Source organism: Pseudoliparis swirei, chromosome 23, assembly GCF_029220125.1.
Source record: "Pseudoliparis swirei isolate HS2019 ecotype Mariana Trench chromosome 23, NWPU_hadal_v1, whole genome shotgun sequence".
NCBI classification, from domain to species: Eukaryota; Metazoa; Chordata; class Actinopteri; order Perciformes; family Liparidae; genus Pseudoliparis; species Pseudoliparis swirei.
Window position 1 is genome coordinate 23,630,754 of NC_079410.1, and position 16,538 is coordinate 23,647,291.

At 47.4% G+C, this 16,538-nt stretch overlaps 1 protein-coding gene across 1 annotated transcript in view; it reads right to left on the reverse strand.

The window, feature by feature from the left end:
- si:dkeyp-72e1.9 (syntaxin-binding protein 4) overlaps positions 1-9,539 on the reverse strand; it is a 55,993-nt gene extending 46,454 nt beyond the window's left edge. Inside the window, exons 1-2 of the mRNA XM_056408057.1 lie at positions 9,535-9,539; positions 8,521-8,594 (exon numbers count right to left, since the gene is read on the reverse strand). Of these exons, the coding sequence (XP_056264032.1) occupies positions 8,521-8,594; positions 9,535-9,539 (79 nt within the window). The remainder of the gene's footprint in view (positions 1-8,520; positions 8,595-9,534) is intronic.
- Between the last annotated feature and the right edge of the window lie 6,999 nt (positions 9,540-16,538).

Here is a 16,538-nt window from a genome sequence, read left to right on the forward strand (position 1 = left end):
TTGTGATGTCACACTGTCTTGTTGTGGTGTCATGTTGTGGTGTCATGTTGTGGTGTCACGTTGTCATGTTGTGGTGTCATGTTGTGATGTCACGTTGTGGTGTCATGTTGTGGTGTCATGTTGTCATGTTGTGGTGTCATGTTGTGGTGTCATGTTGTGGTGTCACGTTGTCATGTTGTGGTGTCATGTTGTGTTGTCACGTTGTGGTGTCACGTTGTCATGTTGTGGTGTCATGTTGTGGTGTCATGTTGTGGTGTCACGTTGTCATGTTGTGGTGTCACGTTGTGGTGTCACGTTGTCATGTTGTGGTGTCATGTTGTGGTGTCACGTTGTCATGTTGTGGTGTCATGTTGTGGTGTCACGTTGTCATGTTGTGGTGTCACGTTGTCATGTTGTGATGTCACACTGTCTTGTTGTGGTGTCATGTTGTGGTGTCACGTTGTCATGTTGTGGTGTCATGTTGTGGTGTCACGTTGTGGTGTCACGTTGTCATGTTGTGGTGTCACGTTGTTGTGGTGTCATGTTGTGTTGTCACGTTGTGGTGTCACGTTGTTGTGGTGTCATGTTGTGTTGTCACGTTGTCATGTTGTGGTGTCATGTTGTGATGTCACACTGTCTTGTTGTGGTGTCATGTTGTGGTGTCATGTTGTCATGTTGTGGTGTCACGTTGTCATGTTGTGGTGTCATGTTGTGGTGTCACGTTGTCATGTTGTGGTGTCATGTTGTCATGTTACGTGTCACGTTGTCATGTTACGTGTCATGTTGTCATGTTACGTGTCATGTTGTCATGTTACGTGTCACGTTGTCATGTTGTGGTGTCATGTTGTGGTGTCACGTTGTTGTGGTGTCATGTTGTGTTGTCACGTTGTGGTGTCACGTTGTTGTGGTGTCATGTTGTGTTGTCACGTTGTGGTGTCACGTTGTTGTGGTGTCATGTTGTGGTGTCACGTTGACATGTTGTGGTGTCATGTTGTGGTGTCATGTTGTCATGTTGTGGTGTCATGTTGTCATGTTGTGGTGTCATGTTGTCATGTGGTGTCATGTTGTGGTCTCATGTTGTGGTGTCACGTTGTCATGTTGTGGTGTCATGTTGTGGTGTCACGTTGTCATGTTGTGGTGTCATGTTGTCATGTTGTGGTGTCATGTTGTCATGTTGTGGTGTCATGTTGTCATGTTGTGGTGTCACGTTGTGGTGTCAGTGTGGTCTCACGTTGTGGTGTCACATTGTCATGTTGTGGTGTCACGTTGTGGTGTCATGTTGTGTTGTCACGTTGTTGTGGTGTCATGTTGTGTTGTCACGTTGTGGTGTCATGTTGTGTTGTCACGTTGTGGTGTCATGTTGTGGTGTCACGTTGTTGTGGTGTCATGTTGTGGTGTCACGTTGTGGTGTCATGTTGTGGTGTCACGTTGTTGTGGTGTCATGTTGTGGTGTCACGTTGACATGTTGTGGTGTCACGTTGTCACAGTGTGGTGTCATGTTGTCACAGTGTGGTGTCACACTGTCTTGTTGTGGTGTCATGTTGTGGTGTCATGTTGTCATGTTGTGGTGTCATGTTGTGGTGTCATGTTGTGGTGTCATGTTGTCATGTTGTGGTGTCATGTTGTCATGTTGTGGTGTCACGTTGTCACAGTGGTGTCACACTGTCTTGTTGTGGTGTCATGTTGTCATGTTGTGGTGTCACGGTGTGTTGTTGTGGTGTCACGTTGTGTTGTCATGTTGTGGTGTCACGTTGTGGTGTCATGTTGTCATGTTGTGGTGTCACGTTGTCATGTTGTGTTGTCATGTTGTGGTGTCATGTTGTCATGTTGTGGTGTCATGTTGTCTTGTTGTGGTGTCATGTTGTGGTGTCACGTTGTCATGTTGTGGTGTCATGTTGTCTTGTTGTGGTGTCATGTTGTGGTGTCACGTTGTTGTGTTGTCATGTTGTGGTGTCATGTTGTGGTGTCACGTTGTCATGTTGTGTTGTCATGTTGTGGTGTCATGTTGTGGTGTCACGTTGTCATGTTGTGGTGTCACGTTGTCTTGTTGTGGTGTCATGTTGTGGTGTCATGTTATGTTGTCATGTTGTGGTGTCATGTTATGTTGTCTTGTTGTGGTGTCACATTGTGGTGTCACGTTGTTGTGGTGTCATGTTGTGTTGTCACGTTGTTGTGGTGTCATGTTATGTTGTCACGTTGTGGTGTCACGTTGTTGTGGTGTCATGTTGTGTTGTCACGTTGTGGTGTCATGTTGTGGTGTCACGTTGTGGTGTCACGTTGTTGTGGTGTCATGTTGTGTTGTCACGTTGTGGTGTCATGTTGTGGTGTCACGTTGTTGTGGTGTCATGTTGTGGTGTCACGTTGTGGTGTCATGTTGTGGTGTCACGTTGTTGTGGTGTCATGTTGTGTTGTCACGTTGTGGTGTCATGTTGTGGTGTCACGTTGTTGTGGTGTCATGTTGTGTTGTCACGTTGTGGTGTCACATTGTTGTGTCATGTTGTGTTGTCACGTTGTGGTGTCACGTTGTCTTGTTGTCGTGTCATGTTGTGGTGTCATGTTGTGGTGTCATGTTATGTTGTCATGTTGTGGTGTCACATTGTGGTGTCACGTTGTTGTGGTGTCATGTTGTGTTGTCACGTTGTTGTGGTGTCATGTTGTGTTGTCACGTTGTGGTGTCACATTGTTGTGTCATGTTGTGTTGTCACGTTGTGGTGTCACGTTGTTGTGGTGTCATGTTGTGTTGTCATGTTGTGGTGTCACGTTGTTGTGGTGTCATGTTGTGGTGTCACGTTGTGGTGTCATGTTGTGGTGTCACGTTGTTGTGGTGTCATGTTGTGGTGTCACGTTGTGGTGTCATGTTGTGGTGTCACGTTGTTGTGGTGTCATGTTGTGGTGTCACGTTGTTGTGGTGTCATGTTGTGTTGTCACATTGTGGTGTCATGTTGTGGTGTCACGTTGTTGTGGTGTCATGTTGTGGTGTCACACTGTCTTGTTGTGGTGTCACGTTGTCATGTTGTGGTGTCATGTTGTGGTGTCACGTTGTGGTGTCATGTTGTTGTGGTGTCATGTTGTGTTGTCACGTTGTGGTGTCATGTTGTCACGTTGTGGTGTCACGTTGTTGTGGTGTCATGTTGTGTTGTCACGTTGTGGTGTCACATTGACATGTTGTGGTGTCATGTTGTGGTGTCACGTTGTCATGTTGTGGTGTCATGTTGTGGTGTCACGTTGTTGTGGTGTCATGTTGTGTTGTCACGTTGTGGTGTCACATTGTCATGTTGTGATGTCACACTGTCTTGTTGTGGTGTCATGTTGTGGTGTCACGTTGTCATGTTGTGATGTCACACTGTCTTGTTGTGGTGTCATGTTGTGGTGTCACGTTGTCATGTTGTGGTGTCATGTTGTGGTGTCACGTTGTGGTGTCACGTTGTGGTGTCACGTTGTTGTGGTGTCATGTTGTGTTGTCACGTTGTGGTGTCACGTTGTGGTGTCATGTTGTTGTGGTGTCATGTTGTGTTGTCACGTTGTGGTGTCACATTGACATGTTGTGGTGTCATGTTGTGGTGTCACGTTGTCATGTTGTGGTGTCATGTTGTGGTGTTACGTTGTGGTGTCACATTGTTGTGGTGTCATGTTGTGTTGTCACGTTGTGGTGTCACATTGACATGTTGTGGTGTCATGTTGTGGTGTCACGTTGTCATGTTGTGGTGTCATGTTGTGGTGTTACGTTGTGGTGTCATGTTGTGGTGTCACGTTGTCATGTTGTGATGTCACACTGTCTTGTTGTGGTGTCATGTTGTGGTGTCACGTTGTCATGTTGTGTTGTCACGTTGTGGTGTCACGTTGTCATGTTGTGGTGTCACGTTGTTGTGGTGTCATGTTGTGTTGTCACGTTGTGGTGTCACGTTGTCATGTTGTGGTGTCATGTTGTGGTGTCACGTTGTCATGTTGTGGTGTCATGTTGTGGTGTCACGTTGTCATGTTGTGGTGTCATGTTGTGGTGTCACGTTGTGATGTCACGTTGTGGTGTCATGTTGTCATGTTGTGGTGTCACGTTGTCATGTTGTGGTGTCATGTTGTGATGTCACGTTGTCATGTTGTCATGTTGTGGTGTCACGTTGTCATGTTGTGGTGTCACGTTGTCATGTTGTGGTGTCATGTTGTGATGTCACGTTGTGGTGTCACGTTGTCATGTTGTGGTGTCACATGTTGTGGTGTCATGTTGTGTTGTCACGTTGTGGTGTCACGTTGTTGTGGTGTCATGTTGTGGTGTCACGTTGACATGTTGTGGTGTCATGTTGTGGTGTCACGTTGTTGTGGTGTCATGTTGTGTTGTCACGTTGTGGTGTCACGTTGTCATGTTGTGGTGTCATGTTGTGGTGTCACGTTGTCATGTTGTGGTGTCATGTTGTGGTGTCACGTTGTTGTGGTGTCATGTTGTGTTGTCACGTTGTCATATGTTGTGGTGTCATGTTGTGGTGTCACGTTGACATGTTGTGGTGTCATGTTGTGGTGTCACGTTGTTGTGGTGTCATGTTGTGTTGTCACGTTGTCATGTTGTGGTGTCACGTTGTCATGTTACGTGTCACGTTGTCATGTTGTGGTGTCATGTTGTCATGTTGTGGTGTCATGTTGTCATGTTGTGGTGTCACGTTGTCATGTTGTGGTGTCATGTTGTGGTGTCATGTTGTGGTGTCACGTTGTCATGTTGTGGTGTCATGTTGTCATGTTGTGGTGTCATGTTGTCATGTTGTGGTGTCACGTTGTCATGTTGTGGTGTCATGTTGTGGTGTCACGTTGACATGTTGTGGTGTCACGTTGTCATGTTGTGGTGTCATGTTGTCATGTTGTGGTGTCATGTTGTCATGTTGTGGTGTCATGTTGTCATGTTGTGGTGTCACGTTGACATGTTGTGGTGTCACGTTGTCATGTTGTGGTGTCATGTTGTCATGTTGTGGTGTCATGTTGTCATGTTGTGGTGTCACATTGTCATGTTGTGGTGTCACGTTGTTGTGGTGTCATGTTGTGGTGTCACGTTGTCATGTTGTGGTGTCATGTTGTCATGTTGTGGTGTCATGTTGTCATGTTGTGGTGTCACGTTGTCATGTTGTGGTGTCACGTTGTCATGTTGTGGTGTCACGTTGTTGTGGTGTCATGTTGTGGTGTCACGTTGACATGTTGTGGTGTCACGTTGTCATGTTGTGATGTCACACTGTCTTGTTGTGGTGTCATGTTGTGGTGTCATGTTGTGGTGTCATGTTGTCATGTTGTGGTGTCACGTTGTTGTGGTGTCACGTTGTTGTCACGTTGTCATGTGTCATGTTGTCATGTTACGTGTCACGTTGTCATGTTGCATGTCACGTTGTCATGTTACGTGTCACGTTGTCATGTTACGTGTCATGTTGTCATGTTGTCGTGTCACGTTGTCATGTTGTGGTGTCATGTTGTGGTGTCATGTTGTGGTGTCACGTTGTCATGTTGTGGTGTCATGTTGTGGTGTCACGTTGTTGTGGTGTCATGTTGTGGTGTCACGTTGTCATGTTGTGGTGTCACGTTGTCATGTTGTGGTGTCACGTTGTCATGTTGTGGTGTCATGTTGTGGTGTCACGTTGTCATGTTGTGGTGTCACGTTGTGGTGTCATGTTGTGGTGTCACGTTGACATGTTGTGGTGTCACGTTGTCATGTTGTGGTGTCACGTTGTCATGTTGTGGTGTCACGTTGTCATGTTGTGGTGTCATGTTGTGGTGTCATGTTGTGGTGTCACGTTGACATGTTGTGGTGTCACGTTGTCATGTTGTGGTGTCACGTTGTCATGTTGTGGTGTCACATTGTGGTGTCACGTTGACATGTTGTGGTGTCACGTTGTTGTCATGTAGTCATGTTGTTGTCATGTTGTTGTCATGTAGTTGTGGTGTAGTCATGTTGTTGTCACGTTGTCATGTTACGTGTCACGTTGTCATGTTACGTGTCATGTTGTCATGTTACGTGTCACGTTGTCATGTTACGTGTCATGTTGTGTTGTCACGTTGTGGTGTCATGTTGTGGTGTCATGTTGTGGTGTCATGTTGTCATGTTGTGGTGTCATGTTGTCATGTTGTGGTGTCACGTTGTCATGTTGTGGTGTCATGTTGTGGTGTCACGTTGTCATGTTGTGGTGTCATGTTGTCATGTTGTGGTGTCATGTTGTGGTGTCATGTTGTCACGTTGTGGTGTCACATTGTCATGTTGTGGTGTCACGTTGTTGTGGTGTCATGTTGTGTTGTCACGTTGTTGTGGTGTCATGTTGTGGTGTCACGTTGTTGTGGTGTCATGTTGTGTTGTCATGTTGTGTTGTCATGTTGTGGTGTCATGTTGTGGTGTCATGTTGTGGTGTCACGTTGTCATGTTGTGGTGTCATGTTGTCATGTTGTGGTGTCATGTTGTGGTGTCATGTTGTCACGTTGTGGTGTCACATTGTCATGTTGTGGTGTCACGTTGTTGTGGTGTCATGTTGTGTTGTCACGTTGTGGTGTCATGTTGTGGTGTCACGTTGTTGTGGTGTCATGTTGTGTTGTCATGTTGTGTTGTCATGTTGTGGTGTCATGTTGTGGTGTCACGTTGACATGTTGTGGTGTCATGTTGTGGTGTCACGGTGTGTTGTCATGTTGTGGTGTCACGTTGTCATGTTGTGGTGTCACGGTGTGTTGTCATGTTGTGGTGTCACGTTGTGGTGTCATGTTGTGGTGTCATGTTGTCATGTTGTGGTATGTTGTCATGTTGTGGTGTCATGTTGTGATGTCACATTGTGGTGTCATGTTGTGATGTCACGTTGTCATGTTGTGGTGTCATGTTGTGGTGTCACGTTGTCATGTTGTGGTGTCATGTTGTGGTGTCACGTTGTCATGTTGTGGTGTCATGTTGTCATGTTGTGGTGTCATGTTGTCTTGTTGTGTCATGTTGTGGTGTCACGTTGTCATGTTGTGGTGTCATGTTGTCTTGTTGTGGTGTCATGTTGTGGTGTCACGTTGTCATGTTGTGTTGTCATGTTGTGGTGTCATGTTGTGGTGTCACGTTGTCATGTTGTGTTGTCATGTTGTGGTGTCACGTTGTCATGTTGTGGTGTCATGTTATGTTGTCATGTTGTGGTGTCACATTGTGGTGTCATGTTATGTTGTCTTGTTGTGGTGTCACATTGTGTTGTCACGTTGTTGTGGTGTCATGTTGTGTTGTCACGTTGTTGTGGTGTCATGTTGTGTTGTCATGTCACGTTGTCATGTTGTGGTGTCATGTTGTGTTGTCACGTTGTGGTGTCATGTTGTGGTGTCACGTTGTTGTGGTGTCATGTTGTGGTGTCACGTTGTTGTGGTGTCATGTTGTGTTGTCACGTTGTCATGTTACGTGTCATGTTGTCACGTTGTTGTGGTGTCATGTTGTGTTGTCATGTTGTGGTGTCACGTTGTTGTGTTGTCATGTTGTGGTGTCATGTTGTGGTGTCACGTTGTCATGTTGTGGTGTCATGTTGTCATGTTGTTGTCATGTTGTTGTGGTGTCATGTTGTGTTGTCATGTTGTGGTGTCACGTGTCATGTTGTGGTGTCACGTTGTTGTGGTGTCATGTTGTGTTGTCATGTTGTGGTGTCACGTTGTTGTGTTGTCATGTTGTGGTGTCATGTTGTGGTGTCACGTTGTCATGTTGTGGTGTCATGTTGTGATGTCACACTGTCATGTTGTGGTGTCACGTTGTCATGTTGTGGTGTCACATATATATATGTATATATCAATATATATTTATATATATATATGTATTGTTTCTTCGCTGTATTGGTTGAAGTGTATATTTGGCTAACTGGCTCCTCATGGAGTAGATGTTATTTAGTGTGAGGATGAAACACAGCCAGGCTTCATGAGGAGGTTCCATGTTGCTGTGTTCTGTCTCCAGCCCAGAGGAACCTCACAGTGGAACCTCCCAGAGGAACCTCACAGTGGAATCACCCAGAGGAACCTCACAGAGGAATCTCCCAGAGGAACCTCCCAGAGGAACCTCCCAGAGGAACCTCCCAGTGGAACCTCACAGAGGAACCTCACAGAGGAATCTCCCAGAGGAACCTCCCAGACGAACCTCCCAGAGGAACCTCCCAGAGGAACCTCCCAGTGGAACCTCCCAGAGGAACCTCACAGAGGAATCTCCCAGAGGAACCTCCCAGACGAACCTACCAGAGGAACCTCCCAGAGGAACCTCCCAGACGAACCTACCAGAGGAACCTCCCAGAGGAACCTCCCAGTGGAACCTCCCAGTGGAACCTCCCAGAGGAACCTCCCAGTGGAACCTCCCAGTGGAACCTCACAGAGGAATCTCCCAGAGGAACCTCCCAGACGAACCTCCCAGTGGAACCTCCCAGTGGAACCTCACAGAGGAACCTCCCAGAGGAACCTCACAGTGGAACCTCCCAGAGGAACCTCACAGAGACGAAGAGGACATCGGGATGCAGGAAACACATCAAACCAACAGGCTTTCTCTTGGAAGAAGTTCTTCTACCTGTGGTTGAGAGAAGAGGGCAGACTCACCCAGGCCGTGCTCACAGTCAGTGAACTCCATGGAGTGAACCGCTCGGTCGATCCCGTACGGACCCATCAGAGTCCTGAGATGGAGGGTGGTGAGGATGGAGAGAACAAGAGACAGAAGAGAGGAGATCACACACTACGCCTGCACCGGGTTTCAGCTGCAGTGTCTCAGCCAGCCGGAGTCCTGAGTGAGAGGACGTGGACCCTGTGCTGGGCCCAGAGCCGGAGTCCTGAGTGAGAGGACGTGGACCCCGTGCTGGGCCCAGAGCCGGAGACCTGAGTGAGAGGACGTGGACCCCGTGCTGGGCCCAGAGCCGGAGTCCTGAGTGAGTCCTGCAGCCTTTTCCCAGCTGGACTCGCCCCGCTGGAGGCCGGGAGAAGCCTTGGTGGATGTGGTGCTGTGACGTCTATGTGGGTGGAGTCTATGTGAGCTTCTGGATATCAAATGTTCACCTGCCATGTTCCTGACCCTCATGTTCCTGACCCTCATGTTCCTGACCCTCATGTTCCTGACTCTCATGTTCCTGACCCTCATGTTCCTGACCCTCATGTTCCTGACCCTCATGTTCCTGACCCTCATGTTCCTGACCCTCATGTTCCTGACCCTCATGTTCCTGACCCCATGTTCCTGACCCTCATGATCCTGACCCTCATGTTCCTGACCTCATGTTCCTGACCCCCATGTTCCTGACCCTCATGTTCCTGACCCTCATGTTCCTGACCCTCATGTTCCTGACCCCATGTTCCTGACCCTCATGTTCCTGACCTCATGTTCCTGACCCTCATGTTCCTGACCCTCATGTTCCTGACCTCATGTTCCTGACCCTCATGTTCCTGACCCTCATGTTCCTGACCCTCATGTTCCTGACCCTCATGTTCCTGACCTCCATGTTCCTGACCCTCATGTTCCTGACCCTCATGTTCCTGACCCTCATGTTCCTGACCCTCATGTTCCTGACCCTCATGTTCCTGACCCTCATGTTCCTGACCCTCATGTTCCTGACCTCATGTTCCCACCCCATGTTCTGCCTCCCTCATGTTCCTGACCCTCATGTTCCTGACCTCCATGTTCCTGACCCTCATGTTCCTGACCCCATGTTCCTGACCCCCATGTTCCTGACCCTCATGTTCCTGACCCTCATGTTCCTGACCCTCATGATCCTGACCCTCATGTTCTGACCCTCATGTTCCTGACCCTCATGTTCCTGACCCTCATGTTCCTGACCCCCATGTTCATGACCCTCATGATCCTGACCCTCATGTTCTGACCCTCATGATCCTGACCCTCATGTTCCTGACCCTCATGTTCTGACCCTCATGTTCCTGACCCCCATGTTCCTGACTCTCATGTTCCTGACCCTCATGATCCTGACCCTCATGTTCTGACCCTCATGATCCTGACCCTCATGTTCCTGACCCTCATGTTCTGACCCTCATGATCCTGACCCTCATGATCCTGACCCCCATGTTCATGACCCTCATGATCCTGACCCTCATGTTCTGACCCTCATGATCCTGACCCCCATGTTCATGACCCTCATGATCCTGACCCTCATGTTCTGACCCTCATGATCCTGACCCCCATGTTCATGACCCTCATGATCCTGACCCTCATGTTCTGACCCTCATGATCCTGACCCTCATGTTCCTGACCCTCATGTTCTGACTCTCATAATCCTGACCCTCATGTTCCTGACCCTCATGTTCTGACCCTCATGTTCCTGACCCCCATGTTCCTGACCCTCATGTTCCTGACTCTCATGTTCCTGACTCTCATGTTCCTGACCTCCATGTTCCTGACCCTCATGATCCTGACCTCCATGTTCCTGACCCCCATGTTCCTGACCCTCATGTTCTGACCCTCATGTTCCTGACCCCCATGTTCCTGACTCTCATGTTCCTGACCCTCATGTTCCTGACCCCCATGATCCTGACCCCCATGGTTCTGACCCTCATGTTCCTGACCCTCATGTTCCTGACCCCCATGTTCCTGACCCCCATGGTTCTGACCCTCATGATCCTGACCCCATGTTCCTGACCCTCATGATCCTGACCCCCATGTTCCTGACCCTCATGTTCCTGACCCCCATGGTTCTGACCCTCATGATCCTGACCCCATGGTTCTGACCCTCATGATCCTGACCCCATGTTCCTGACCCTCATGTTCCTGACCCCCATGTTCCTGACTCATGGTTCTGACCCTCATGTTCCTGACTCTCAAGTTCCTGACCCTTATGATCCTGACCCTCATGTTCCTGACCCTCATGTTCCTGACCCTCATGTTCCTGACTCTCATGGTTCTGACCCTCATGTTCCTGACCTCCATGTTCCTGACCTCCATGTTCCTGACCCTCATGGTTCTGACCCTCATGTTCCTGACCCTCATATTCCTGACCCCCATGGTTCTGACCCTCATGTTCCTGACCCCCATGTTCCTGACTCTCATGGTTCTGACCCTCATGTTCCTGACCCCCATGTTCCTGACCCCCATGGTTCTGACCCTCATGTTCCTGACCCCCATGGTTCTGACCCTCATGTTCATGACCCTCATGTTCCTGACCCTCATGATCCTGACCCTCATGTTCCTGACCCTCATGTTCCTGACCCCCATGTTCCTGACCCCCATGATCCTGACCCTCATGTTCCTGACCCCCATGTTCCTGACCCCCATGAACCTGACCCTCATGTTCCTGACCCCCATGTTCCTGACCCTCATGTTCCTGACCCTCATGTTCCTGACCCTCATGTTCCTGACCCTCATGTTCCTGACTCTCATGGTTCTGACCCTCATGTTCCTGACCTCCATGTTCCTGACCTCCATGTTCCTGACCCTCATGGTTCTGACCCTCATGTTCCTGACCCTCATATTCCTGACCCCCATGGTTCTGACCCTCATGTTCCTGACCCCCATGTTCCTGACTCTCATGGTTCTGACCCTCATGTTCCTGACCCCCATGTTCCTGACCCCCATGGTTCTGACCCTCATGTTCCTGACCCCCATGGTTCTGACCCTCATGTTCATGACCCTCATGTTCCTGACCCTCATGATCCTGACCCTCATGTTCCTGACCCTCATGTTCCTGACCCCCATGTTCCTGACCCCCATGAACCTGACCCTCATGTTCCTGACCCCCATGAACCTGACCCCCATGAACCTGACCCTCATGTTCCTGACCCTCATGTTCCTGACCCTCATGTTCCTGACCCTCATGTTCATGACCCCCATGTTCCTGACCCCCATGAACCTGACCCCCATGAACCTGACCCCCATGTTCCTGACCCTCATGTTCCTGACCCCCATGTTCCTGACCCCCATGAACCTGACCCCCATGAACCTGACCCTCATGTTCCTGACCCCCATGTTCCTGACCCTCATGTTCCTGACCTCCATGTTCCTGACCCTCATGATCCTGACCCTCATGTTCCTGACCCTCATGTTCCTGACCCCCATGAACCTGACCCCCATGTTCCTGACCCTCATGATCCTGACCACCATGTTCCTGACCCTCATGATCCTGACCACATGGTCCTGACTCATGATCCTGACCACATGGTCCTGACCCCCATGTTCCTGACCCCCATGTTCCTGACCCTCATGTTCCTGACCCTCATGTTCCTGACCCCCATGATCCTGACCCTCATGTTCCTGACCCTCATGTTCCTGACCCTCATGTTCCTGACCCTCATGATCCTGACCCTCATGTTCCTGACCCTCATGTTCCTGACTCATGTTCCTGACCCTCATGATCCTGACCCTCATGTTCCTGACCCTCATGTTCCTGACCCTCATGATCCTGACCCTCATGTTCCTGACCCTCATGATCCTGACCCTCATGTTCCTGACCCTCATGTTCCTGACCCCCATGAACCTGACCCTCATGTTCCTGACACCAAGTCAAACTTTTGAATGATTTGATTTTCTTTCTTTATGTTTCACATGTTTAACAAACTAAATGATGAAGTGGATCAATAACCTCCATCAGGGTCACTGATCAATTAAACCTGGTCAATTAAACCTGATCAATTAAACCTGATCAATTAAACCTGATCAACGGAGCACGGGCACGGTGTCATCTCTGATATTGGGCTCTACTAAATAAACTCAGTTGAGTTGAATATGGACAGATTTACCAGGTTGTCAAATCTCTTTATGTTTTTAAACAAATCAATAATTATTTAAAACTCATAATAACCAAATAAATCAAATTTAATTTACTTTATATGTTCTACTTATGTCTTTTCTATATTTTTTATTATTATTATTTTGTTCTCCTCTGTCATTGGCAATGTTTTGACGTGTTATTTTTATTCAGTTAAACTGAATAAAATCAATAAAGAAAAAGTTTTATGAATAGAAACCAAAAAAACATAATAACCAAATGACAAATAAACATTATTTATTGTTCCACAGACGTGTGAATAAAGTCCTCGTCCTCTCAGGATCAGTAGGCTCCGTCTCCATTAAAAAACTCATATTTTAATCATGCATAACTTTGTCATGTGTCATTCCTCTGAGGAGTAATCAATCAATTAATGATGTAATATATGAAGTGTTCGCGGTGATGCGTGTTGTATGAGGATGTTCCTCTCCTGAGTTATGAGGTCATTGAAGGGGTCATGCCCATATGTATATGTAATGTTTTCCTTTCCTCTCACTCCTAAAAACAAAGAGCGACAACTCAGACTGCAGATGGATGTGTCGCCGCCGGGTCACTCCTGAGGTCAGAGGGCAACCCCTCTGACTGACCTCACCACACATATAGCTTAGGACACATACACTATTGTGTCTTGTTTCAAAGGGTCACAAGCCAGACAGGTTATGATGACATCACAGGTTGTTATGATGACATCACCGCTCATTGAGTGACGTCAGGGTACCACCGCAGGTCCTTTACTCTGAACCCGTTGCCTACATCATCTCTCGTGCCACATGGTGGGCGTGTCCCAGTCACATGGTGGGCGTGTCCCAATCACATGGTGGGCGTGGCCCAGTCACACCTGGCCATCAGTGGTGTTTGAGGTTTCTGTGAATAACCTCTGAGGAGGTGCTGCTCCCCGTCATCTAGAGGTCAAACTATTAATAATAATAAACATGTTACATGTGAGAAAGACTGAAAAGAGTCCCAGAACACATCATCTGCTGAGCTTCAACACAGCCTGATGACCACGACGCTCTGGGTGGGTCTGAAGGTCCACTCGGCACATGGAACCAGCTCGACCCGGTCAGCCTCACAGCCGTGGACATGAAGACGTACACGATATACATATATATATATACAGCACGGTGGCTCAGTGGTTAGCACTGTCGCCTCACAGCAAGAAGGCTCTGGGTTCGAATCCCGGTCATCCCGGTGGTTCCAGGTCCTTTCTGTGTGGAGTTTGCATGTTCTCCTCGTGTTCTCCTCTTGGTCTCCTCATGTTCTCCTCGTGTCTACGTGGGTTTACTCCGGGTCCTCCGGTTTCCCCACTATCATAAAGACATGCACCGCAGCCTCACCCCGGTTCGTATGGATGAATGAATGTTGGTGGTGGGGGAGGGGCCGTAGGCGCTGATTGGGGGAGGGGCCGTAGGCGCTGATTGGCTGCCACGCTTCCGTCAGTCTGCCCCAGGGCAGCTGTGGCTACTGATGTAGCTCACCACCACCGGGATGACTGTGTGTATGACTACTGGACTCTGTAAAGTGACTTTGGGTGTCTAGAGAAGCGCTATATAAAATAAATGATTATTATTATTATTATAATATATATATGTATATATACGTCACATGGTGACAGCTGTGAAGTGTCTGAGACTCAGATTCATGAGTTTCAGCTTCGTTCATTGCTTTGATCTTCTATGGTTTTGGTTTTTTGGCCACTAGAGGGCAGCAGAACAAGTTCTGAGCTCACAACTGAACCCTTGATGAGGTCGTGGTGTGTCCTCAGATCCATCGACATGGAGCCACATCATGGCTCATGGAGATGCTGATAGAAAGCTCTCCAGTGCCAGGATTAGCAGAACCCATCAAAACCCACCAGAACCCATCAGAACCCACCATTGTTATTATTATTACCTTCGCATTGAAAATGCGGAAGGTTATGTTTTGATCGCCGTGTATTTATTTATTTATTTATTTGTATGCGTGTTATTCGCATAACACAAAAAGTATTAAACCGAATCGCATGAAATTCGGTGGGATGATTGGTTATTATCCGGGGACCATTTGATTAGATTTTGGGATCGATCGGGTCATAGTCAAGGTCATGAAAAGGTCAACATCTTCTTTTTACCATAGCACGGTCAATTTTTATCCAATTGGCATGCAACTAATGCCAAAATGTTCATAATTCAATGCCCAATATTGTGAAATGTGAAGGTATGCGCTCTACCGAGTGCCCGTTCTAGTTGTAGCAATGTTTTGCTGTGGTTTGCCTGTTCTTCAGAGGCAGGCTGGTGTTAGGATCCGCCCCTCAGTCCTTCCACTGAGCGCTTTATTTGGGCGCTGCGTTACATAACATATGAAATCCAGCATTTTAAATCTAACCCGGGGAGCAGCTTAGTGGTCTTCAGAGACCTGAAGACCATGAAGGTTTCACCACTTCCTGTTCAGGCTGAGCGTTGTGCCGTGTAGACGAGCTTCAGCCTGATTGGTCCTTCAGTCCGCTTCAGCTGGAGGACCAATCAGGAAGCCTCAACTGGAAACCATGTAGAGGCTCTTTGAGTCTGCATGAGGACTGAAGAGCCACATGGCAGACCTGATAGAGGACTCCTCTCTGTTCTGGTCTAGTTAGACCTTAGTCCTGATAGAGAACTCCTCTATGTACTGGTCTAGTTAGACCTTAGTGCTGATAGAGGACTCCTCTCTGTACTGGTCTAGTTAGACCTTAGTCCTGATAGAGGACTCCTCTCTGTACTGGTCTAGTTAGACCTTAGTCCTGATAGAGGACTCCTCTCTGGACTGGTCTAGTTAGACCTTAGTCCTGATAGAGGACTCATCTCTGTACTGGTCTTGTTAGACCTTAGTGCTGATAGAGGACTCATCTCTGTACTGGTCTAGTTAGACCTTAGTGCTGATAGAGGACTCATCTCTGGACTGGTCTTGTTGGACCTGTGTAGCCTTGATCACCACCAACGTTAGTCACAGAGTTCCACAAGGTTCTATGCTGGGACCACTGTGATTTACCTTATACATGCTTCCTTTGGGAAATATGATCTGTTCTGCAGATGATCCTCAATGATATCTCTGGTCAACCAGAGGAGACCAACCATCATCATCATCATCATCATCATCATTATATCTCTGACCAACCAGAGGAGACCAACCAGCTCACTGGACCTCAAGATGTCTTCAAGACATAAAACATGAGGAACTGAAACTTCTTGAAGTTAAACTGACAAACTGGTTTGTTACTTCTCTATTAGATTACTCCATATAAGTCCATATAAGAGCATATCGCTCCACTAGAGAGCTTGTAGCACCATATTAAACCACTTTTCATTGCACATATTGTTCATATTTTATGCTATTAAATACAGTTATCATTATCATTAATTATGTTTAATTATTTTTAAATAGATACACTACCGTTCAAAAGTTTGAGATCACTTAGAAATGACTTTATTTTTCAAAGAAAAGCACTGTTTTTTCAATAAAGATAACATTAAATTAATCAGAAATACACTCTACATTGTTAATGTGGTAAATGACTATTCTAGGTGGAAACGTCTGGTTTCGAATGAAATATCTCCAGAGGTGTATAGAGGCCCTTTTACAGCAACTATCACTCCAATTCAATTCAATTCAATTCAGTTTATTTGTATAGCCCAATTTCACAAATTACAAATTTGTCTCGGAGTGCTTTACAATCTGTACACATAGACTTCCCTGCCCCAAAACCTCACATCGGACCAGGAAAAACTCCCAAATAACCCTTCAGGGGGAAAAAAGGGAAGAAACCTCCAGGAGAGCAACAGAGGTGGATCCCTCTCCAGGATGGACAGAACAATAGATGTAATGTTAAGAAAATAAAAGGGGAAAAAA